This window comes from Hyla sarda, chromosome 4 (genome assembly GCF_029499605.1).
Source record: "Hyla sarda isolate aHylSar1 chromosome 4, aHylSar1.hap1, whole genome shotgun sequence".
NCBI lineage: Eukaryota > Metazoa > Chordata > Amphibia > Anura > Hylidae > Hyla > Hyla sarda.
The window spans coordinates 122,580,752-122,607,099 of record NC_079192.1 but is presented as its reverse complement, the minus strand read 5'-3'; the positions used below and the strand labels follow the sequence as shown (position 1 = coordinate 122,607,099).

The 26,348-nt window shown below is 45.3% G+C and overlaps 1 protein-coding gene and 1 long non-coding RNA gene across 4 annotated transcripts in view; one reads left to right on the top strand and one right to left on the bottom strand.

Annotated features, from left to right (window-relative positions):
- Positions 1–6,648, top strand: part of ANPEP (alanyl aminopeptidase, membrane) — a 101,205-nt gene extending 94,557 nt beyond the window's left edge. For all 3 annotated transcript variants that reach the window (XM_056571975.1, XM_056571977.1, XM_056571976.1), the window contains exons 20-21: positions 3,533–3,611; positions 5,926–6,648. In XM_056571975.1, the coding sequence (XP_056427950.1) occupies positions 3,533–3,611; positions 5,926–6,087 (241 nt within the window). In that variant the 3' untranslated portion in view covers positions 6,088–6,648. The remainder of the gene's footprint in view (positions 1–3,532; positions 3,612–5,925) is intronic.
- LOC130368395 (uncharacterized) overlaps positions 4,088–26,348 on the bottom strand; it is a 64,762-nt gene continuing 42,501 nt past the window's right edge. The window contains exons 2-3 of the long non-coding RNA XR_008892446.1: positions 11,951–12,106; positions 4,088–4,612 (exon numbers count right to left, since the gene is read on the bottom strand). This is a non-coding gene — a long non-coding RNA (uncharacterized LOC130368395). The remainder of the gene's footprint in view (positions 4,613–11,950; positions 12,107–26,348) is intronic.

Sequence of the window (26,348 nt, the reverse complement as noted above, 5' to 3'; positions counted from 1 at the left end):
AAAAACAAGTGAAAACCTAGCCTAACTGAGAATCTGGATACACTCATGGGTAAACCCTTCAAATTCTCTGGACCATCACACATGACAGACTTAAAAGTCTTATTACTGAAAAATTAATTTTCATGTGTGCCTTGACATTTATTAGATTTCTGACATGTCATAGTGACATGTCAGAAGTATTGATAGATGGGGGTCTGGATTGCGAGACCTTCACAGATTGCTTAAAGTGTTACATGAGGTACAGAGGTGCAGACTCCATGTTACGCCGAGCGCTCCGGGTCCCCGTTCCTCCCCGGAGCGCTCGCCTCATCCTCGTTGCTGCAGCGCCCCGGTCAGATCCACTGACCGGGTGCGCTGCGGTCCCGCCTCCAGCCGGGATGCGATTCGCGATGCGGGTGGCGCCCGCTCGCGATGCGCACCCCGGTCCCCGTACCTGACTCGCTCTCCGTCGGTCCTGTCCAGGCGCACGCGGCCCCGCTCCCTAGGGCGCGCGCGCGCCGGGTCTCTGCGATTTAAAGGGCCAGTGCACCTATGATGGTGCCTGGCCCAATCTTCCAATTAGCTTAATTAGTTTCCACCTGTGCACTTCCCTATATCACCTCACTTCCCCTGCACTCCCTTGCCGGATCTTGTTGCACTTGTGCCTAGTGAAAGCGTTCCCTTGTTTGTTCCTAGCCCGTGTTCCTGACCTCCTGCCGTTGCCCCTGACTACGATCCTTGCCGCCTGCCCCCGACCTTCTGCTACGTCCGACCTTGCTTCTGCCTACTCCCTTGTACCTCGCCTATCTTCAGCAGTCAGAGAGGTGAGCCGTTGCTAGTGGATACGACCTGGTCACTACCGCCGCAGCAAGACCATCCCGCTTTGCGGCGGGCTCTGGTGAAAACCTGTAGTGGCTTAGAACCGATCCACTAGCACGGTCCACGCCAATCCCTCTCTGGCACAGAGGATCCACTACCTGCCAGCCGGCATCGTGACAGTAGATCCGGCCATGGATCCCGCTGAAGTTCCTCTGCCAGTTGTCACCGACCTCCCTACACTGGTCGCCCAGCAAGCCCTAAAGATCGCCCAACGAAATCAACAGCTGGCATACTTGACCTCCGTGACACTGCATCTTCAGTCACAGATACAGCAAATTCAGTCACAGCTACAGCTGCAACAACCATCTCCTCCGCCGGCTCCTGCAACTCCTCCGCAGCAACCGGCCGCTCCTAACCCCTGCTTGTCCCTGCCGGACAAATTTGATGGGGTCCGCAATGATCCTGCCACAGCCACAGTCCAGTCCTACTTCGCTGAGGTCCGTGGTGTCTTCGAGGAGCCTGCCCGAGCCTCTTCTGCCAAGACTGCCCTGCTGAACCTGGTCCAGGGTGTTTCTTCCGTTGGCGAGTACGCCATTCAGTTCCGTGCTCTTGCTTCCGAGTTGTCCTGGAATAGTGAGATTCTCTGCGCGACCTTTAAAAAAGGCCTATCCAGCAACATTAAAGATGTTCTGGCCGCACGAGAAACTCCTGCTAACCTGCATGAACTCATTCATCTTGCCACTCGCATTGACATGCGTTCTTCCGGATGGCGTCTGGAGCTCCGCCTGGATATGGACTTTGTTCGCACGAGGCGTTTTTTCTCCCCGGCTCCTCTCTCCTCTGGTCCTCTGCAATCCGTTCCTGTGCTTCCCGCCACGGAGGCTATGCAAGTTGACCGGTCTCGCTTGACACCTCAAGAGAGGACACGACGCCGCATGGAGAATCTTTGCCTGTACTATGCCGGTACCGAACACTTCCTGAAGGATTGTCCTATCCGTCCTCCCCGCCTGGAAAGACGTACGCTGACTCCGCACAAAGGTGACACAGTTCTTGATGTCAACTCTGCTTCTCCACGCCTTACTGTGCCTGTGCGGATGTCTGCCTCTGCCTTCTCCTTCTCTACTATGGTCTTCTTGGATTCCGGATCTGCAGGAAAATTTTTTTTGGCCTCTCTTATCAACAGGTTCTACGTCCCTGTGACCAGTCTCGCCAGACCCCTCTACATCTATTGTATTAACAATGAAAGATTGGACTGTCTCATGCGTTTCCACACAGAACCCCTCCTAATGTGCATCGGACCTCATCACGGAAAAATTGACTTTTTTTTCCTCAGGTTCTTTGGCCCCAAGAAGAGGGGGAGACCCAAGGGGGGGGGGTACTGTTACGCCGAGCGCTCCGGGTCCCCGTTCCTCCCCGGAGCGCTCGCCTCATCCTCGTTGCTGCAGCGCCCCGGTCAGATCCACTGACCGGGTGCGCTGCGGTCCCGCCTCCAGCCGGGATGCGATTCGCGATGCGGGTGGCGCCCGCTCGCGATGCGCACCCCGGTCCCCGTACCTGACTCGCTCTCCGTCGGTCCTGTCCCGGCGCGCGCGGCCCCGCTCCCTAGGGCGCGCGCGCGCCGGGTCTCTGCGATTTAAAGGGCCAGTGCACCTATGATGGTGCCTGGCCCAATCTTCCAATTAGCTTAATTAGTTTCCACCTGTGCACTTCCCTATATCACCTCACTTCCCCTGCACTCCCTTGCCGGATCTTGTTGCACTTGTGCCTAGTGAAAGCGTTCCCTTGTTTGTTCCTAGCCCGTGTTCCTGACCTCCTGCCGTTGCCCCTGACTACGATCCTTGCCGCCTGCCCCCGACCTTCTGCTACGTCCGACCTTGCTTCTGCCTACTCCCTTGTACCTCGCCTATCTTCAGCAGTCAGAGAGGTGAGCCGTTGCTAGTGGATACGACCTGGTCACTACCGCCGCAGCAAGACCATCCCGCTTTGCGGCGGGCTCTGGTGAAAACCTGTAGTGGCTTAGAACCGATCCACTAGCACGGTCCACGCCAATCCCTCTCTGGCACAGAGGATCCACTACCTGCCAGCCGGCATCGTGACACTCCATCAGTTAGGGCATAGGGAGATGTAACAGACCATATCTTTGTACCCTTTGCCTGCAGCTTATAAACTCATATCGGAGGGTCCAGCCGAACAGTCAGCTGAGTAGCAGAAACTTGCCTCCACTCCGCCTTGACCTGCTCCCAGCATGAAGCCCTATATGTTAATCAGGATAGGGAGGAGGTGTGTTGCTGCTACTCGAATACAAAGGAATGGTCTGTTACATGTCCCTATGCCCTAACTAATGGTGCCTGAATCTCCGTACCTCGTAAGGAGGTGACAGTTGCACTTTAAACAAAGGGGCAGAAACTGAGCAATGTTTCTCTTCCTTTCTGCCCCACCCTCCTCAGAAAGTCTCATTGAGCTTTCAGTGAATCCGTACACCAATTGCTCTGCTTTCCAAGAAAAGCCAATAAGAAACATGGGGCAAAGCATTCAGCCATGCACTCTTGCCCCTCTTGGTGGGTATCTTGCACCTGGCCTGTGCTGATGAAAACGTATGACACGTCAAAAGTTTTAGAAAAGTTTATGCAAACATTGTCTAAATATTGTCTAAAAATGTAAAACAGAACTACAAATTCTCAGTCATTGTTTAGTTATTTATATATTATTGTATTTATTTTTGTCTTCTCAACAGTTTTGGAGCTGGAATGTCCTTTGGTAATCTGATTTCTGGAATCAGTAGAAGATTCAACTTAGACTTTGATCTACAGCAAGTAAGTAAAATTATTTTACCGGCTTATTGAGTGGTTTTACATCAAGACTAAATAGGAAAACTGTCAGTAAACCCCCCCACTAACCAGAGGTACTGGGGGGACGCTGATCAATATGCTGTCTACCATGCCCAGATCCGCCTGTTTCTTCATTCTTCTGGATATGCAAATGAGCTGCTAACTGGCACGGGCAGGGTTACAAGGCACCTTCTGGCATTCTGACATCAGTGCCGCTCGTCCGGAGCGCCGCCTGGCTTATGAATATTCATCCCCTGCCTCCAAATGTTTCTCCCCTCCCCGCTCTATGCTGGACTCCACTGAGGAGGGAGGGGATGAATATTCATAAGTCAGGCGGCGCTGCGGAAGATTGGCACTGATGCCAGAGTGCCAGAAGGAGCCTTGTAACTCTGCCCATGCCAGTTAGCAGCTCATTTGCATATCCAGAAGAATAAAGATTATGGGCGAACGGCACAGCGGAGACGGGCATGGTAGGCAGCATATTGATCAGCGTCCCCCGCACTACCCTACTTAGTGCAGGGGGAGTTTACTGACAGTTTTCCTTTATACGGGCTACTTTATTTCGTAACAACAATGAACAACGGTAGTATAAAAAAATATTTAGTTTTATGCTTATAGGATAGATAAACAGAAAAGTACAGAACAAACAAAATGTATACATTTATTACAGTTGTAGGGCCACCATTTGTAGTCCCATAGGTTACCAGCGTGCAGTCAAGAGTTTTAAAGTTGAAACAAAGAGAAAAAAACAACAAGGGTATTAAAATGTATCAGTCAAGGATGGATACAAGAACTTATCTTTAATTTGTTAAATAAATGTCAAGGATATGAGACAACTATTAGTCTGCCTGGACCAAGCCATCCTCCAAGTATGACCATGCAAGTAGGAAAGAAGGCCTACGGTGTGTTCCATGCTTTGTCCTGACAGGATCCCATTATGGTTCTTGGCACTAAATATTTAAATCCTGTAAACAGATATATTAAACCTGAAAAAATATAAGACTGAAGGTGTATAATATTGAAAAAAAAAGACAGCTATAGTATGACATATAACATATTAGCATGTTAGAAACTCTAAAAATCTAGTGAAAATGTTTATTTTATCCAGTAAATAAATGTGTAAGTATGTATTAAGGCCATGACAAACATATTAAGCTAAAAATTGCTACCTACTTCTGCTTATTGCTTATTATCTTATTATTATTCTCCAAACAACTACCTATTTGGGAAAACCACCCCCTTATCCAGACTAAACACATTTTTTATGCAATTTTAGGGATTTTTCTGTATTTCTACACCAGGCTCTGGAAGACTTTTGGTAGTAACTGTGTAGGTAGAGGACACATTCAATGCTTGCATATCCAGCTAAAATTTAGAGGAAAACCCATACTGCAGTCTGCATAACATTTATTTTCCATTCTCAAAGCATGTTCCCTTTCTCAAATATAAAATGTAAATTATAAATGAATAGTTTATTCCTCTCTACTTCATTCCCATCATAAAGTACAACTTCCGAGATTAGGGGAGTACTCTATCACAATCATTGCATGCAGTTGAAACCGTGCCCCCATGCAATGGCCAATGGCGGCATAATGTTGCCACAACAGCAGCAACAATGTGCTCCTAATGACCATCACATGCATGCAATGATTGTTCCCACCATGGAGTACCAGGATTAAGGGGTACTCCGCTGCTCAGCATTTGGAAAAAACTGTTCCGAATGCTGGAGCCGGTGTCGGGAGTTTGTGATGTCATAGCCCCCCCCCTCATGATGTCACACCCCGCCCCCTCAATGCAAGTCTATGGGAGGGGGCGTGAGGGCTGTCACGCCCCCTCCTATAGACTTGCATTGAGGGAGCAGGGTGTGACGTAATGAGGGGCAGGGTTATGACGTCATGAGCTCCCGGCACCGGCTCCAGAATTTGGAACAGTTTGTTCCAAACGCTGAGCAGTGGAGTATCCCTTTAACTGGTTTTTAAAATATGAGTTTGCAAATCTCATGTACAATGCAAGTAATAGGTCAGCATTACGAAACCAATACCACTTTTAACCCATGTACATAACAATAAATTGTAAAGTTATGGAACAGGCATAGGATAGATTTAAAGGGCTTAGATATTATCTTTGACAAACAAATTGGTCTATACCGCCATACAGTGGGTGGTTTTTGGCTTCCGCTGTATCAACTTAAGTACATAGTTTAAAAATGTTGAATCTGAAGAACTTGTTCCTTTTTTTTTTTCAATATACTGAAACTATTCTCAGATGACAATTAACATTGCTGTTTTTTCCCCATCAGCTCAATGAATTTAAGAGGATTAACACTGATAACAATGTTGGCTTTGGCACTGGAGCTCGTGCTTTGGAACAGGCTATAGAGAAGACACAAGCTAATATCATCTGGGTGAATCAGAACAAAGCTGCTATAAAGGCATGGTTTGAGAGTGCAGTTATACCTTAAAGGACATAAACACCCCGGCACACTTGAGAAGTTTACAGACCACATGTGCCTTCTTCAGGATTTGCTTGTGCGTCTTCATATTGTATAAAACAACAGAGAAAAAAGTGATACTGCGGAGATCTGATTTATGTCAGATATGATTACTTCTGCTAGATTGCTCTTCATCAGTTTTCTATGAATTTCTTTTTTGAAGTGACCGAGAAACCGATATTTGCCAAAATGTATTACCATTTACATACATCTATGACTTGAGCTTAGGTTCCAAAGACTTTTCTGTATAGACAATGAGGAGCTTCCATTTATTGCTCAGGGTCTACAAGTGCAGGCCATGGATTGGTCTGCTCTCAACAACAAAAAAAGAAAGAAAAAGTTAATTCTTCTTAGACATAGGGGATTATTTACTAAGAGTGGAGTGTAGTTTTCTTTGTGGATTTTGATTTCCGACAAGTATTTTCCCAAGGTATTAACTAAGGTTTCCCTACATTTTGCACTTTTCCCTACATTTTGCTTTTTTTTTTTACAACTGTTCTGATCTGTCGGGTTTTCCTCAGCTCAAATCCACCACATTTTCTGTGGAAACCTTAGTAAATATGATGGGATATTTCAAAACTGTCGGGGACACGCCCCTTTTGTCTGGACCGCACCCACGTTCTCCCATGGCCATGCCCCCTTTTCGGGTTTTTGTTGTAAAATGGAGGGTTTTGTTTTTTTTGGTCGCAAAATGTGTCACATGGAACGTGCAACACAATTTGGGCGCAAAACCCGAGAAAAAAGAGTCGGGAAAAAATAATCCCCATAGTCTCCTTCTTGTGTATTGTATGTGTTTACCCCATGTACCCAAAGAACCTTAGAGGCCACGTACACCAAAAGAAAATTTTAGGCAAGAGCCTACAGAGATGTATATTTCCCGATGAGCAAAGACGACCTTCCTTTATTTATACTTTATAATCTTGGTGTAAATATGAGTTAGATTTTTGACACTAAATCGATACACAGCACTGTGAAAAAAACAACTTCTTCTGTTTTGTTGTTTTTCCTTCCAGAATGTAAAAATAAAAGCTGATTTAACAAATATGTGCCTGGAATTTGGCTTCTTTACGCTGAATGTCACATTAATCTGATATGTTCACCAAAACATAAACAAATCCAATTTTGATGCTCTGTCTGCACATGGCCTTGTGAAGAAGCCTATTTGAAGGGGTTATCTAGCGGGCTTTTTTTTAATTTATTTTTTTAAAGAAAATTGGGCATATAAAATTGTATAAACCTGTACTCACCTCCAGCGCTCCTGTGGTGCCTCTGGTGTCCTGCTCCGGTCTCCAGCTTTGATCCTCTTCCTGTCAGAAACCATGACGCTTGGGCCCGGAGTGACATCTGGTGGTAGGTAAAGGTTTTTTGTTTTTGTATACTGTTAAGTGGGCATTCTTTAAAGATGCAAAGCTCCAAATTTGCCAAAATATAAATGTCCAAATATAATTCTTCAAAAAGTCAATTTCCATGAATGAATACCTGATACTGTTGAATCCTTACTCGATTCATGGGTCAGGTGAAGCAGTATGGCACACACTCAGGGACATCACTGACTAAATGCCGCAATCAATAGCCTTTTTAAAAGAGTATTTTAATGTGGGTTTAACATAACTACGCATTTCAGAGCATTGATAGTAAACACGGACTAGCCATCTAAGGCTAATTTATGTTTATTTCCTGGGTTGAATCGAAGATATACTATTTCTACATTTAAAAGAGTTGTGTGAATGCAGAATAGCCATCTAAGGCCATCCCAAGTAATTTTTTCCTGACAGCTATTGTAGCGTTAAAGGTTTACACAGTTTTCCAACACACTTTGAGGAGTATACTGCACAACATGCATACAAACTTTAACATTGTGGATTTAAGTGCTGCCAGGTCTCTGCTTCCCTGCATGAATTTGACTGTATATCTTATTCAAGTGGTGAATAAGATTGTTACACCGATTGCTCCGGGTCCCTGCTCCTCCCCGGAGCGCTCGCGGCATTCTTCTCTGTGCAGCGCCCCGGTCAGACCCTCTGACCGGGAGCGCTGCACTGGTATCACCGGCGGGGATGCGATCCGCGTAGCGGGACGCGCCCGCCCGCGGATCGCATCCCAATCTCCTCACCTGCCCCGTCCTCTTGCTGTTCTGTCCCGGCGCTCGCGGCCCCGCTCTCTAGGGCGCGCGCGCATGTCGGCTATCTGAAATTGTAAGGGCAAGTGCACCATTAATTGGTGCCTGGCCCAATCAGTACGTACACCTGCTCTATGTGTATAAAAACCCACTTCCCCTTCCTGTCCTTGCCGGATCTTGTTGCCTTGTGCCCTGTGAAAGCGTTTAGTGTGTTCCCAAGCCTGTGTACCCAGACCTTCTGCTGTTGCCCCTGACTACGACTCTTGCTGCCTTCCCGGACCTTCTGCTATGTCCGACCTTGCTCTTGCCTTGTCCCTGTGTACCGCGCCTGTCTCAGCTGTCAGCTGGGGTTGAGTCTCTATTGGGTGGAACGACCTGGGGGTTACCTGCCGTTGCAAGTCCATGCCGCTTTGCGGCGGGCTCTGGTGAAAACCAGTAACCCCTTAGGCTCCGTTCCCCTGGTACGGCCCACGCCATCACCCCACTGACACAGAGGATCCACCACCAGTGTCCTCGCTGCATACCAGTCCGGATCCTAACAAAGATATTTTATCTTATTCAAGTAGTGATTAATATTGGAACTTAAAGGGGTACTCCTTTAGTTTTCTTTTTTTTCTGTGGTGTATTTGGTGTTGTTTTGTAGTTTTTTAGTTTTATTTACCTAAGTCTCGGTTTGATTGTGCCTCTTTTTTCATCTGTTGTCTTTGCATCCGGTGTGTTTTTTTTTTCTTACCTTCTTCCTGTTCCGTGTTTCCCTAAAACTACATTTCCCATCATGTATTTGCGGCTGCATGCGTCATTTAGTGGGCGTTTTTTTTTCCCGTCCCCCTTTCTTTTTGAATCTGCCCTTGTTTCGCCCTCCTAATTTACTTATTACACCCATTGTTTGTCTCTTTTTCCTTTTTGTTACGCCCCTTTGATTCATTGGTTATTTTCTGTCTGTTGACTCGTCATGTGTCTTTGGTTTGGTCATGTGATTATATCATGTGAGCGCTGCATAGTGTTTTCTTTTGCTTCCTGGTTGTTGGGCGCTCAAGTCTTCTTATTAAGAAGATTACCCGTATAAACAAAAAGAACCTTGCAAATATGCCAAGCTGCCTCTGACCCAACAGATACACACTGAATAAACACAACAAACATGACAATGCTTTATAGAGAAAACTTGTTTTATTTGAGGAAAAAAAAACGATAACAGGTGCAAACAATAATCATAACTCACCCTATGTCCAATTAGATAGCAAAAAAAAGACAAATTCCAAGCCCACCAACACACTAGCCAAACTAAAAACACTAATCAGTGAACATCTGGAGAAATGTCAGCGCAAGCCGGCATAGTTTACTAAAGGCGCATGCGCATAGTTTACAGACAGTGTTGCTAGGGACGCTGAATTACAATGCGGAACTATGTCAGAGGAAGTCCCAAACATACCCAGCGGTGTAACAAAGTGCAAGCGCATAACACGCTGGCTAATTGGAAGATCGTGAGCACAAAAAAAAAGGAGGAACATAACATGAATACAATTAGACTAATGAACAGAGGGGTGGAAACAAGAACGCCCTACCGAGGCTGAACACGTCAGAGCCATCTGGGAAATCCTGAAGTCACGAGCAAGACATGGCTGACGAATGGGAAGTAAGGCGTGGTCGAGATACCCAGGACAGACCTGAAACTACAAGACTTCCGCCCGCAATAAAAAGTAAGGAAAAAATAGCAAAGGATAAGATGATTAAAAAAAAAACATACATACACATAATAAACACATTCCAAAGGCAAAAAAAGACAAGCATGGGAGTACCACTTTAAGAGGGGAAGTTGTACTGTATATGAACTGTCTGAGGACTTGAGAACCAAAATTGTGGAAAAATATCATCAATCGCAAGGTTACAAGTCCATCTCCAGAGATCTAGATTTGCCTTTGTCCGAAGTTTCCAACCCATGGCACTGTAGCTAATCTCCATGGGCATGGACGGAAGAGAAAAATTGATGAAAGGTGTCAACGCAGGATAATCCGGATGGTGACTAAGCAGCCCCAAACAAGTTCCAAAGATATTCAAGCTGTCCTGCAGGCTCAGGGAGCATTAGTGTCAGCGCAAACTATCCGTCAACATTTAAATGAAATGAAACACTATGGAGGAGACCCAGGAGGACCCCACTTCTGACACAGACATAAAAAAGCAAGACTACATTTTGCCAAAATGAACTTGAGTAAGTCAAAATCCTTCTGGGAAAAAGTATTGTGGACAGATGAGACCAAGATAAAGCTTTTTGGTAAAGCATATAATTCTACTGTTTACCGAAAACGGAATGAGGCTTACAAAGAAAAGAACACAGTAACTACAGTGAAATATGGTGCAGGTTCAATGATGTTTTGGGGTTGTCTTGCTGTCTCTGGCACAGGGTGCCTTGAATGTCTACCAACGGATTTTGGGTCACACTGTACAGCCCAGTGTCAGAAAGCTGGGTTTGCTTCCGAGATCTTGGGTCTTCCAGCAGGACAATGACCCCAAACATACATCAAAAAGCACCAAGAAATGGATGGCAACAAAACGCTGGAGAGTTCTGAAGTGGCCAGCAATGAATCCAGATCTAAATCCCATTGAACACATGTGGAGAGATTTTAAAATTGCTGTTGGGAAAAGGTGCCCTTCCAAAAAGAGAGACCTGGAGCAATTTGCAAAGCAAGAGTGGTCCAACATTCCAACTGAGAGGTGTAAGAAGCTTATTGATGGTTATAGGAAGTGACTGATTTCAGTTATTTGTTCCAAAGGGTGTGCAACCAAATATTAAGTTAAGGGTGCCAATAATTTTGCCCAGCCCATTTTTGGAGTTTGGTGTGACATTATGTCCAATTTGCTTTATTTCCTCCCTTTTTGGTTTAGTTCCAATACACACGAAGGGAATAAACATGTGTATAGCAAAACATGTGTAACTGCAATCCTTTTCTGTGAGAAATACTTCATTTTCTTAAAATATTTCAGGAGTTCCAATATTTACGGCCTTGACTGTAGGTTTTGTTTTATTTTACAACTTTTTTACAACTTTTTGTAGGAAAATAAGTATGCTTCAGATTTTCCTCTTCTGGCCCCTATAACTCTTGTATTTTTCCATATATTGGGATGTATGTAGACGAGACTTTTTGATTGCTTTTTATAATTTTTTTTATATATTAAGTGACCAAAACTCAGCAATTCTGGCTGAGCAGCAGTTATGCTGATTATTGTGCAGTTTTATTAACATTATATAGTTTAGACATTTCAGAATGTGGTGATACCAAATGTACAGCATATTTTTGTTTACAGTATTTTATTTGAAAAATTGGGAAAAGGGGATGAGTTCAACTTCTTTTAAAGGAAGGGTGATTACTTTTTATCAACTTTTTTTCCACAATTGTTTTGTTCTAATAGGGAACTAACACATGTAATCTTTCGATTGCATATGCTAAATAATGCTGTACTTTTAGCATAGCACTGATCAGTGTTAACATTTAGAAAATCTGCTTTAAAAGTGCGCCATTTTTGCTGCAATTTCAATTTTAATCAATTGTAATGTGGTAATGCAACCTTGTTGGCAACCTGTGGACACAGGAGGAGGGGAAGTGGTCCCACTGGGCTGCTACTATACACATCAAACTGCCCCTCAGGTTACTGTATTGTTCCAGGTAAAACTGCAAGTGACAGAAGGAGAGAAGCAGGACACAGTTCCAAAGCCCTACTTACCCTCACATGAAGTGGCCCACACTGCAGTGTTCCTAGGAGACCTGCCAGCTCTCAGCCTCGTTCCTCTTCCTGTGCAGCAGGCAGAGCCATATGTCAGGGAAACTTTATTCAAGTGCTGCTGCCTGTGTCTTCAAATGATGCGCAGAGCAGGAGTGCCTAGGGATATTTACAAAAAAAAATAAAAAATTATCTGGGAGGGAGTCCATCACTCCTGGTGGTGTCGCCCTGCTCGAGCTATCTAAGGTAAACTTACATGAATTTTCATGGAATATATAGTATTTCTACCTGGGTTTAACATAACATAACATAGCATTTAAAAGCAGTGAACACAGACTGGCAATCTAATGCTAATTTACGTATATTTCCTGGGTTTAATCAAACATGTAGTATTACTAACTTGGTAGTACATGGATTGCAAGATAAAATGTATGAGAAAAGGCTAACGGACCTAAACACATATAGCTTGGAAGAAAGCAGAGACAGAAGGGAAATGAAGAAAATCAACACGGTAAAGAAGGAGCATATATTTAGTTCATAGTTTTAGAAAAGAGGAGTAAAGATTTATACAGTAATATCAGGAAGTATTACTTTACTGAGAGAGTAGTGAATGCATGGAATAGCCTTCCTGCAGAAGTGGTCGCTGCAAATACAGTGAAGAAATTTAAGCATGCATAAGGCATAAGGCATAGGCATAAAGCTATCCTTCATAAACAATAGGTCCAGGGACTATCCATTGTATTCAGAAAAGTGGACAGACTAGATGGAACAAATGGTTCTTCCGACACATTCTATAATTTTTTTTAATATGCCCAAGCTGCCAAAATTAAATTAATAAACTTTGACTTACCTTTCCAAGCTACCCAAGTGGCACTGGAATTTCTGTCCTGTCATCCAGTACACACACTTTCTTAATTATCAATTGACCTACATATATCCATCTTAATTAAATAGTAACCACTACTCCGGATTTGAACCCACACCAGGATCTCCCACCCACATTACAGCCAGGACCCTGCTGTATAGCTTTGATACTATTGGATTGAACAGGCCGAAAGGCACAGTATTATAGTTCCAGCTCACAAACTGCAACACGCTAGCAGGACCTTATAGCAGACAATGGCGGCTGACTTCACTCACAGCCCCCAATGGCCTCCAGTTCCGACAAAATTCAACATTTGAAAATGTATTATGTGTGTGTGTGTGTGTATATATATATATATATATATATATATATATATATATATAATGCTTCACTTGTAAACTGTAACCAAGACATTAGGAGGGACTTTTCCACTGGAAGGAAAGGAAATCCTTGCTGGGATTTCCCCTATTCACATCTGTATTCCTGCTGTCATCCAGTACGATCTTCTTTCTGTTTTTAATGCTTGACATGTTATACTGTGGCTCCGGGACGTCCGGCTCAGCTGGTGAAAGGCTTGGTGGCTGTGTGATGTATTGGGCAGAAAGACAGCCTATCGCTGGCGAATAGCTAAGCTGCAGTATGATGTGTTGGCCCCAAAAACAGGAAGGAGACTGCACCAGAGTATGGGAGAGCGATACCAGAGGCACAGGTGGCGCAATGAAAGGTAAGTCAAAGTTCATTATTTTAAGTGTGGCAGCCCGGGCACAATGGGAAAATAAAACATTTAGCCGGATAACCCCTTTAATTGCAGAGTGTAGTTTGCACATTGGAATATTTTTACTGATTTTGGTTTAATCTTTATCTCTTGTTATTTTTACTCCAGTATCTCTTTTTGTCCTATTATACTACTAAATTTCCCGAACAATGGTGCCTGTGTTCTGTTAGCATCCCATTATGATAAACTAAATATAATATAATTTGGCATGAAGACAAAAAATGAACAAAAGCCGCACACTATTATGATGGCACAAACATGATGTGGACACAGTCCATGAACCAAACGCTTCTCAAATTAAATTTCTTAAACCAAACCAAGTGTTTCATGGTTAGTAAGAGTAAGACATGTACTGCCTGCCAGATCACTCTCAGCCCAGGTCTGGTGTTGAAATAACGGGTGTATTCTGGCTCAGATTGTTGTAATAGCGCTCTATCACTTGTAAGACCTCTGTGCCTGGACTGAATAAGCAGATATAACCACTGCGAACAATTCTTATCAGATAGCTGAACTCACCAATACTGTTTTCATCCACAAACTGGTTTATTCTGTATATCAAACAACAGGAATGCAGCAGAATGAAAGGATTTCAGTATTATGCAGTCAAAAGATGATGCTTTCCTTAGCTTAGCATGCAGAATACATGAGTCCCTGTGACATGTGGCAGATGGAGGCAGCCATGACACAGGAAGTGATGCACTAAGCAGGGGTGTGGTTACATAGAAAGGAAATGAGTCATAGCTTTCAGGAGAGAGAAACATGAGCATTATCAAAAAAGGCCACAAGGTGGCAGCAAATAATTAACCATAGAAAAATCCATAGGAAATGGATCAAAGAATGTAAATTCCATCTACAATAATGAGAATATTAACTGTGTAACAGCACACTCCCCGTCTAGCATTGTAAATGTCACTATTTTATACCATAACGGTAGTTATACATTCACAAATAAACAACAGTGCAATTTGCTTGATGTCTTGAGCACCTGGAAGACATAAGAAGAACATGCAAATAATGCAACAAGACTTAAGGTTATAACAGTAAAGTTCAAGACTCTTTCTTCTTGAAGTCAAAGGTAGGAACCAACAGTATACGCAAGCAAGTTCATTCTCCAAAAGGCAAGAGCAAAATAAGTTCTGTGATAGGTCTGATGAAAGTTTTTACAGTCCCTTGTCTTACAACTTTCACCTCCACCTTGTGTACTTTACCGTCATCACTAGGAACGCACTTTACCATTAGTGTTGAGCGGCATAGGCCATATTCGAATTCGCGAATATTCGCGAATATATGGACGAATATTCGTCATATATTCGCGAATATTCGCATATTCTCGTTTTATTTTCGCATATGCGAACATTCGCGTGTGCGAAAATTAACATATGTGAAAATTAGTATATTCAAAATTAACATTCGCGAAAATGCGCATATGCGAAACTTAGTGTATGCTAATTTTCGCATATGCGAATATTTGCACGCCAGTCTCACACAGTAGTATTACAGCCTTCTTTACACCACACAAGCTGGAAGCAGAGAGGGATGATCACTGTGATGTGTACTGTGAAGAAAAAAAAAAAAAAAAAACGAATATTCGTAATTACGAATATATAGCGCTATATTCGCGAAATTCGCGAATTCGCGAATATGCGATATTCGCGAATAATATTCGAATTGCGAATATTCGCGAGCAACACTATTTACCATAAGTTCCATAGGCCACTCGATTATTTCGGCTTGTTGATCCTTGAGCAGAACGAGATCTCCAATTGTTATGTTAGGGTTCAGGCTTTGCCATTTCCTGTGTCCTTGCAAAGTAGAGAGATACTCCATCTTCCAACGATTTCAGAAGCAGTTGGTAAGTTGTTGTACTCGCTTCCACTGGTCATAGCACAGATTTCCTGATTTAAACTTTCCAGGTGGAACAGGAATGGACCCAAGCTTCTGGGTAAGCAGAGTAGCTGGGGTAAGGATAGATGGGTTCTCTGGATCTGTAGAGACTGGAAGAAGTGGTCTGGAATTAAGTCTTGTGGAATTCAAGTCCATAAGTATAGAGTCCACTATTTTACTTGTGATGCCTATCGTTCTCTCCCATGAGCCACCCATATAGGAAGAATGAAGAGGATTGAATATCCATGTACAGCCTTTTTCAGCTAAGAGGTCTTAGATTGGCCTAAAGTTGAGCTGTAACTCTCGAGAGGCTCCAACGAAATTAGTACCGCAGTCAATCTTAGTGTCTTAACTGGTCCTCTGATGGCAAGAAATCGTCTTAAAGCATTGATGAAGCTTGAAGCATCAATAGATGCTATTACTTCAATGTGTACTGCTCGCACACTCATGCAAGTGAACAGCACTGCCCGTCGTATGCTATTGGCTTTGCCACCTCGAGTCCTGCGGACTGTTACCATCCATGGTACAAAGACATCCAACCAACATGAGTGAAGGGTGGGTCAGTACTTAACCTATCAGCTGGCAGATCTGGCATTTGCTGTTGCTGATGTTTAACTCTTAGTTTATGGCAGTGAACACAGCTGTGCAGTGTAGCTGTAATTTATCTTTTTACTCCTATAATCCTATGGCCTGCAGCTCTTATGGCACCCACTGGGAAGTGTCTACTTTGGTGCTTAACCCCTTCGTGGTAGAGCAGAGTGGTAATATTATGGCGAGCAGGTATAATGAGAGGATTCTGTTCCTTCTCTCCCAACTTGGCCTTGTGTAAACGTTAGACTTGTACTCAAGAAATATTTTCATTTTGTTTCTTTTTTTCGTTTTGGATAAAATTTTCGGTTCGGTAATATTTTCAGTTTTGATTTTTCGGATACATTCGGTATTCGGGTGTTCGGTTTGATTTTTCGGATACATTCAGTATTCAGGTTTTTATTTTCTTTTGGATACATTTGGTATTCGGGTACATTCGGGTAAATCTTTTTTAAGCAGTGGACCATTATCGGGAGCGTGTGTGTGCAGGAAAAGAGGGCATACGCAGAGATCGGAACATTGGAAGACAGGTAAGATAATAAAATTTTATGTGATTTATTATTAATACATAATGTAATTGTTACGCCGAGCGCTCCGGGTCCCCTCTCCTCCCCGCAGCGCTCACAGCGTTCTCCTGTTCGCAGCGCCCCGGTCAGACCCGCTGACCAGGAGCGCTGCGATAATGTCCCTAGCCGGGATGCGATTCGCGATGCGGGATGCGCCCGCTCGCGGTGCGCATCCCGGCCCGCTTACCAGACTCGTTCCCCGTCTGTGCTGTCCCAGCGCGCGCGGCCCCGCTCCCTAGGGCGCGCGCGCCGTCTCTCTGCCATTTAAAGGGTCAGTGCGCCACTGATTGGCGCCTGGTTTTAATTAGTGTGTTCACCTGTGCACTTCCCTATATTACCTCACTTCCCCTTCACTTCCTTGCCGGATCTTGTTGCCATTGTGCCAGTGAAAGCGTACCTTGTGTATCCCAAGCCAGTGTTCCAGACCTCTTGTCGTTGCCCCTGACTATGATCCTTGCTGCCTGCCCTGACCTTCTGCTACGTCCGACCTTGCTCTTGCCTAATCCCTTGTACCGCGCCTATCTCAGCAGTCAGAGAGGTTGAGCTGTTGTCGGTGGATACGACCTGGTTGCTACCGCCGCTGCAAGACCATCCCGCTTTGCGGCGGGCTCTGGTGAATACCAGTAGCAACTTAGAACCGGTCCGCCGGCACGGTCCACGCCAATCCCTCTCTGACACAGAGGATCCACCTCCAGCCTGCCGAATCCTGACAGTAGATCCGGCCATGGATCCCGCTGAGGTCCCGCTGCCAGTTGTCGCTGACCTTACCACGGTGGTCGCCCAGCAGTCGCAACAAGGCCATCAGCTGTCTCAACTGACTGTTATGCTACAGCAGCTTCTACCACAGCTTCAGCAACCATCTCCTCCGCCAGCTCCTGCACCTCCTCCGCAACGAGTGGCCGCATCCAGCCTCCGTTTATCGTTGCCGGACAAGTTTGATGGGGACACTAGACTTTGCCGTGGTTTTCTCTCGCAATGTTCCCTGCATTTGGAGATGATGTCGCACCAATTTCCAACTGAACGGTCAAAGGTGGCTTTCGTGGTTAGTCTCCTGTCTGGGAAGGCCCTGTCATGGGCCACACCGCTCTAGGACCGCAATGATCCTGTCACTGCCTCCGTACACTCTTTCTTCGCGGAGATTCGAAGTGTCTTCGAGGAACCAGCCCGAGCTTCTTCTGCCGAGACTGCCCTGCTGAACCTGGTCCAGGGTAATTCTTCAGTAGGCGAGTACGCCATCCAATTTCGTACTCTCGTCTCCGAATTATCTTGGAATAACGAGGCCCTCTGCGCGAGCTTCAAAAAAGGCCTATCCAGTAACATTAAAGATGTGCTGGCCGCACGAGAAATCCCTGCCAACCTGCATGAACTTATTAATTTGGCCATCCGCATTGACATGCGTTTTTCCGAAAGACGCCAGGAGCTCCGCCAGGATATGGACTTTGTTCGCACTAGGTGGTTTCTCTCCCCGGCTCCTCTCTTCTCTGGTCCGCTGCAATCTGCTCCTGTGCCTTCCGCTGTGGAGACTATGCAAGTAGACCGGTCTCGCCTGACACCACAAGAGAGGACACGCCGCCGCAATGAGAACCTATGCCTGTACTGTGCCAGTACCGAACACTTCTTAAAGGATTGTCCTATCCGTCCTCCATGTCAGGAAAGACGCACTCCGATTCCGCACAAAGGTAAGACAGCTCTAGGTGTGAACTCTGCTTCTCCACGTCTTACTGTGCCTGTGCGGATTTCTTCTTCTAACTCCTTCTCAGCTGTGGCCTTCTTGGATTCTGGATCTGCAGGAAATTTTATTTTGGCCTCTTTCGTTAACAGGTTCAACATCCCAGACCGTCTCGCCAGACCTCTCTACATCGCCTCAGTTAATGGTGAAAGATTGGACTGTACTGTGCGTTACCGCACAGAACCCCTGTTAATGTGCATTGGACCTCATCACGAAAAAAATTGAGTTTCTGGTCCTCTCTAACTGCACTTCTGAAATTCTTCTCGGACTGCCTTGGCTTCAACGCCATTCCCCTACCCTTGACTGGACCACTGGGGAAATCAAGAACTGGGGTACTTCTTGCTACAAAAAATGCCTTACGTCTACTCCCAGTCCTGCCAGTCAAAACCCTATGGCTCCTCCGATACCAGGTCTCCCCAAGGCCTATCTGGACTATGCCGATGTTTTTTTGCAAAAAACAAGCAGAGACTTTGCCTCCTCACAGGCCTTATGACTGTCCTATTGATCTCCTTCCTGGTACTACTCCACCCCGGGGCAGAATCTATCCTCTGTCAGCTCCTGAAATACAAGCCATGACGGAGTACATCCAAGAAAATGTAAAAAGGGATTTATCCGCAAGTCTTCCTCCCCTGCCGGAGCAGGGTTCTTCTTTGTCTCCAAAAAAGAAGGTTCCTTACGACCATGCATTGATTACCGCGGTCTTAATAAAATCACTATAAAAAACCGCTATCCCCTGCCTCTTATCTCGGAACTCTTTGACTGCCTACGTGGCGCCAACATCTTCACCAAATTGGATTTAAGAGGTGCATATAATCTCATCCGCATCAGGGAAGGGGACGAGTGGAAGACCGTATTTAACACCAGAGACGGACACTTTGAATATCTGGTTATGCCCTTTGGGCTCTGCAACGCCCCTGCTGTCTTCCAGGACTTTGTAAATGACATTTTTCGTGATTTATTATATACCTGTGTTGTGGTCTACTTGGACGACATTTTGATTTTCTCTTCTAACCTCGAAGAACACCGCCGTCATGTCCGCCTGGTTCTTCAGAGACTCCGTGACAATCAATTATATGCCAAGATGGAGAAATGTCTCTTTGAATGCCAATCTCTTCCCTTCCTAGGATATTTAGTCTCTGGCCAGGGACTTCAAATGAACCCAGACAAACTGTCAGCCGTGTTAGATTGGCCACGCCCCTCCGGACTCCGAGCTATCCAACGTTTCTTGGGGTTTGCCAATTACTACCGACAATTTATTCCACATTTTTCCACCATTGTGGCCCCAATTGTGGCCTTAACCAAGAAAAACGCCAACCCTAAGTCCTGGCCTCCTCAAGCGGACGAGGCGTTTAACCGTCTCAAAACTGCCTTTTCTTCTGCTCCCGTACTCTCCAGACCTGACCCATCTGAACCCTTCTCACTGGAGGTAGATGCCTCCTCGGTGGGAGCCGGAGCTGTACTCCTACAAAAAAACTGTTCTGGACATAACGTTACTTGTGGTTTCTTTTCTAGGACCTTCTCTCCGGCGGTGACCGAGAACTGCTGGCCATGAAACTAGCCCTCGAGGAAGGGAGGCACCTGCTGGAGGGGTCCAAATACCCAGTTATTATATACACTGATCACAAGAATCTCTCTTATCTTCAGTCTGCCCAACGGCTGAACCCCCGCCAGGCTAGGTGGTCGTTGTTTTTTGCCCGTTTTAACTTTGAGATTCATTTTCGCCCTGCTGACAAGAACATCAGGGCTGACGCCCTCTCTCGTTCCTCGGATGCCTCTGAAATGGAAGCCTCCCTGCAACACATTATTCCTCCTGAGTGTCTGATCTCCGCTTCCCCAGCTTCCATCAGACAAACTCCTCCTGGAAAGACCTTCGTCCCTCCACGCCAGCGCCTCAGGATCCTTAGGTGGGGACACTCCTCACACCTCGCCGGCCATGCTGGCGTCAAAAAGTCCATCCAGCTCATCTCTCGATTTTATTGGTGGCCTACCCTGGAAGCAGATGTTGCTGATTTTGTTCGGGCTTGTACAGTCTGTGCCCGGGACAAGACTCCTCGTCAGAAGCCTGCCGGTCTCCTTCATCCTCTGCCTGTTCCTGAGCTACCATGGTTTCAGATTGCTATGGACTTTATAACAGACCTGCCTTTATCCCATGGCAACACAGTCATTTGGGTGGTCGTTGATCGTTTCCCCAAGATGGCACATTTTATGCCACTTCCAGGTCTTCCTTCAGCGCCACAGTTGGCAAAACAATTTTTTGTGCACATTTTTCGCCTTCACGGGCTTCCCACGCATATCGTCTCGGATAGAGGCGTTCAATTTGTGTCGAAATTCTGGAGGGCCCTCTGTAATCAGCTTAAAATCAAATAAAATTTCTCGTCTTCCTATCATCCCCAATCCAATGGGCAAATGGAGAGAGTTAACCAGGTTCTTGGTGACTTTTTGCAACATTTTGTTTCCTCCCGCCAGGATGATTGGGCCGATCTTCTACCCTGGGCCGAATTCTCATACAATTTCAAAGTCTCTGAGTCCTCCGCTAAATCCCCGTTCTTTGTGGTGTACGGCCGTCACCCTCTTCCCCCCCTCCCCACTCCCACGCCTTCTGGTTTGCCCGCTGTTGATGAGGTTACCCGGGACTTCTCCACCATCTGGAAAGAGACTCAAAAATCCCTCATACAGGCCTCATCCTGGATGAAGAAGCATGCCGACAAAAAAAGAAGAACTCCTCCTGTCTTTGTTCCTGGAGACAAAGTGTGGCTCTCCGCCAAGTATATCTGCTTCCGTGTCCCCAGTTATAAACTGGGACCACGTTATCTTGGACCCTTTAAAATCAAGTGTCAAATCAATCCTGTCTCCTACAAACTCCTTCTTCCCCCTTCTCTCCGTATTCCCAATGCTTTTCCTATCTCTCTCCTTAAACCGCTTATCCCTAACCGCTTCTCTCCCAAGGTTGTTGCTCCTACTCCTGTCTCCGAGTCCTCAGATGTCTTCTCGGTTAAAGAAATTCTCGCGTCTAAGACGGTCAGAGGTAAAAAAAAATTTCTTGTAGATTGGGAGAATTGCGGTCCTGAGGAGAGGTCATGGGAACCCGAGGATAACATTCTCGACAAGGACCTTATTCACAAATTTTCAGGTTCAAAAAAGAGGGGGAGACCCAAGGGGGGGGGGGTACTGTTACGCCAAGCGCTCCGGGTCCCCACTCCTCCCCGGAGCGCTCTCAGCGTTCTCCTGTTCGCAGCGCCCCGGTCAGACCCGCTGACCGGGAGCGCTGCGATAATGTCCCTAGCCGGGATGCGATTCGGTCGCGGTGCGCATCCCGGCCCGCTTGCCAGACTCGTTCCCCAACTGTGCTGTCCCGGCGCACGCGGCCCCGCTCCCTAGGGCGCACGCGCCGGCTCTCTGCCATTTAAAGGGCCAGTGCGCCACTGATTGGCGCCTGGTTTTAATTAGTGTGTTCACCTGTGTACTTCCCTATATTACCTCACTTCCCCTTCACTTCCTTGCCGGATCTTGTTGCCATTGTGCCAGTGAAAGCGTTCCTTGTGTATCCCAAGCCAGTGTTCCAGACCTCTTGCCGTTGCCCCTGACTACGATCCTTGCTGCCTGCCCTGACCTTCTGCTACGTCCGACCTTGCTCTTGCCTAATCCCTTGTACTGCGCCTATCTCAGCAGTCAGAGAGGTTGAGCCATTGCCGGTGGATACGACCTGGTTGCTACCGCCGCTGCAAGACCATCCCGCTTTGCGGCGGGCTCTGGTGAATACCAGTAGCAACTTAGAACCGGTCCGCCGGCACAGTCCACGCCAATCCCTCTCTGACACAGAGGATCCACCTCCAGCCTGCCGAATCCTGACAGTAATGTTGAATGAATGAGTAAATGAATGAATGAATGAATGGTGTATGAATGATTGATGTGTTTGATCGATGTGTTTGATTGTCGGGTGATTTATGTATAACATGTCATGCCACTTGCGCTAACACACTGTTTCTGTTACTGTTACCAGGGTTCCTCCAGCTGTTGCAAAAGTACAACACCCACCCAGCATGCCCTGACAGCCAAAGGCTGGGAGTTGCAGTTTTGCAACATCTGGAGGCACACTTTGGCAAACATGCGCAAAGCTTTTTAATTCATTTTCAAATTCTGCTCGCTTTTTTCAGAAATGGGTTAGTAGGTCAATGACATGCATAGTAATTGCCGTGGGAACATTTTTCATTCATAAAACCGCAGACTTAATTGGATAATTGCTGTGTAGAACGTTGGGACCCCAAACGTTCTAAAAGGCAATTATCCAATTGAGTCTGCGGTTTCATGAATAAAAAATGTTCCCACGGCAATTACTATGCATTTCATTGACCTATACTAACCCAGTTCAGAAAAGAGCGAGAGATATTTAAAAATGAAAGTAGTTAGAACATAGCACATGTTTGCCAACTACCCAGGGTGTCTCCAGCTGTTGCAAAACTGCAACTCCCAGCATGCCCAGACAGCCTTTGGCTGTCAAGGCATGCTGGGTGGGTGTTGTAGTTTTGCAACAGCTGGAGGCACCCTGGTAACAGTAACAGAAAAAGTGTGTAGCGCAACAGTGTTAGCGCAAGCACCAATAAAAAAATTTGAATGAATTCTTTATTTTCGTTTACGGATAACGAGTGCATTTGTTATTTACCGCATGCATTCGGTTAATAACAAATGCATTCGTTATTTTGCTATTCGTATTATTGTGGCTATTCGGGAATGTTCAAAATATGTTTTCGTGCATTCAGATCGGTCCGAATGCCCGAAAACGGTAACATTCGGTAAGTTAGACATTCGTACCAAAACGAATTGCACAAGTCTAGTAAATGTCTACCAACTCTTAACAGGCCATCATTGCCAATGAATGGGTTAAGTTTAGCAATTAAACTGTTTTTTGTAATGTCCCTCTTACGTCACGAATACATTTAATGTCTGAGCCAAAGACTTCCTGATGTACAATGTGTATTATGACCATTTCCCCTTCAGCAATGGCCTTTGCAGAAAGAAGCTTTTGACACATGTGCCAACCTTGACATTGAACATCGGTGGGCTTCGTGTGAAAGCAGCGTGCAATGTGGACTAACCTTGCAATGGTGTGTACAAGCCTTATCCACTTAGAAAATCGTTCAAAGCGCTGACAGTCCAAGACGAGCCTTTGTTTAGTTCGCATGATGAGGGTTTTAACATCCGGACGAATCTCTGGATCTTTGTCAGGTTCTAGAATACTGAAGTCATCAGCTGTGGTTTCTTCTGGCTGATCCAGCAGGAATTCAGGACCTGTTATCCAAGTAGAACTAGCAAACGCACTTGCAGACACTGGCTTGGTGGCATGATCTGCAGGATTTATTTCAGATGGGACATAATGCCATTGCTCAGGTTTAGATGTTTTCCTGATTCTTTCAACACGGTTGCTGACATACACATAGAAACGTTTAGTCTGGTTGCATATGTAGCCCAGAACAACTTTGCTGTCTGTGTGAAAATCTGCCATTTCTACAGCTAGAACAGTACCACAGAGTTCAAGCCTATGGATTGTGTGCTCTGGCTTAGGTGCTAACTTAGCTTTCCCAAACAGAAACCCTATGTGGGTTTGATTAGAAGAGTCTCTTACGTTGAGGTAGGCAACAGCTGCTATGGCCTCAGTAGATGCACCTGAGAAGATGTAAAGCTCTTTTCCTTGACTTGTAGCAAGGCAAGCTGAAGTATAGCAGCGTGGCATACAGATTCCATCTAAGGCTCGTAGGCCGGCATTTATCATTGTAGGTGTAAGTGAAGCATTTTTCTACACCTTTTTTTTGTGTGCTGGTAATGTGTAGGAGCACCGAATTTATTAAATGGTCACAGAGCATTTAATAAATGTTGTGCAGGTAAACATTTTCTGACATTTTTCTCTTCACATACACCAAAAAGCTAAGCTAAGTCTGCGCTGGTGTAGTTTTAGAGATTTTTCATTGGCTTTGCGCCTTTTTTGCGTCTTTTCACGAAAAGGCGCAGTTCATTAAACTCTTCCATATCATGTGTATTGCTAAAATAAGTGGATTGCAACTCAAAATCAGCAGAAATGTGTAAACCAAAAGGCGCACAAAAGGTGCAAAAAAACCCTGCTTGCACCTTTTTTGCACCTTTTCTAGGTGTAAAGACAATGATAAATGTCGGCCGTAGAGATTGTTTCCAGGGCTCCCACTTGGAAAGCTTGTCTGTTGGCAGTGGAGTGTCCCAATCTTTAATATTCTTTGAGAACTGTCTAAGCAAGGATTTGCCTTGTATGGTGATGGGAGCCCCGAATACCATTGGATTGTATTCTCTCTCAACGAAGTGTCGAGGGTCCACGCTATACTCCTTTTCTCCAACAAGGGCAGTCCTTCATAAACCATATGTTGCAACAACAGGTGAGGGACTATTCCCAAAGACATGCACTTTCATGCGGTATTCCATGATCTCATTGTCCATGTTGTTGTTACGGTGCCACAGAAACCTTAGGAAGTTCCTATGGTCTTTGCGTACAATGAAGCAATGAAACCTTTGCTCAATGTCAGTTATTGCAATTGGCACTCTTCTAAACCTCATAAGTACACCTACAAGGTGTTGGTTAGATTTGAGCCCTTGAGTAGAACATCGTTCAGGGATACCCCTTGATGCTTTGCAAATACTACCCTGATTTGTTTAGGCTTGCGTGGGTGATACACTCCGAAGAAAGGCAGGTACCAGCATTCATTGTGTCTTTCAAGTGGTGGTGCTGGTTCAGCATGATTATTGTCAAAAATCCTTTTCATAAAGGTGATGAAGTGATCCTTCATTTCAGGCCTGTTCTTTAGTGTTCGTTGAAGTGAATAGAATCTGGATAGAGCCTGTTCATGATTGGTTGTGAGTTTGGCCCTTGTAGCATAAGGAGGTAATGGCTCGACCCAGCTGTTAGACTCATCCTGGAAGAATTTTTTCTGTAATTCATTATTTTGTTGAACTCTCTGTCTTCAACTGACAAGGCTATTTTGTTGTCATCACTTGTAGTACTAAGAAAAACCTCCAAACCCCAGTCACCAAGGTGACGGGGTAAAAAACCCCTATTGAAAATTCCCTCCCTAACTATATATATATAAAACTTCACTTTTATTGTACTAATATTAAAAAAGTCCCCTGTAGTGAATAAAATTAGCAGGCTATTCCCTCAACTAGTGTTGCTTCTCCTGTCCGGAGTTCACAGTAATATGTAGTTGACAGTGGCTGCAGACCACTGTCTATTGGGGAAAATACTGCAATTAAAATGTAATCAATCTGTCTCCCCTACATGTTTCGTGGTATGACCCACGTCCTCAGGGGTTAAGAGACAAATGGCCACTTGTAGTTCTAAACACTGCAGCACCTAGGTTGTCATAACAAAGGACAGGAGTAGCATGCTGTACTTGGATGATGTCAAGAGGCTTCTCCTTTGCTTCATAATGGTGAGGGCATCGTTTGAAGTGGGGGGCATGTCCATTCCCCAATATGTAAGTTTTGAAGCAGTGGATCTCAAATGACGTACGCTTCCTCCCCAAGGATACAATGCTCTCTATTACCCAGTCTAGGTCAAGTCTTTGTTCATAAGGGGTGTCGTCGGGTCCATCACACTGGTCACATACTTTATGTACTCTGAGAATGGCTCTTCCTAGTAGGACCAAAAATTCAGCACTCGTGTCCATTGCAGGGATCTCATCATCAAGTGCCTTAAGTGAGGATGGTGATATCCGGCTTTTGGAGTGGGAATTATTTCCCTTTCATCTGGTATCTGGCCACATTCAACAAATGTTGGTAGGGGTACGTCCTCTCCCCGCCCTTCATGTGAGAGACCATGAACCCATCGACCCTTCTACCAAAGGTCTCTACACGACCAGAACAGGTTCTGAGAGTATACGGTGTGGTGCGACCCTCTATGCCAAAGATCTCAAAGAATTTAGGCTTCACCAGGGATCTGTTGCTCTGTTCATCTATTATGGCATACATCCTAGTAG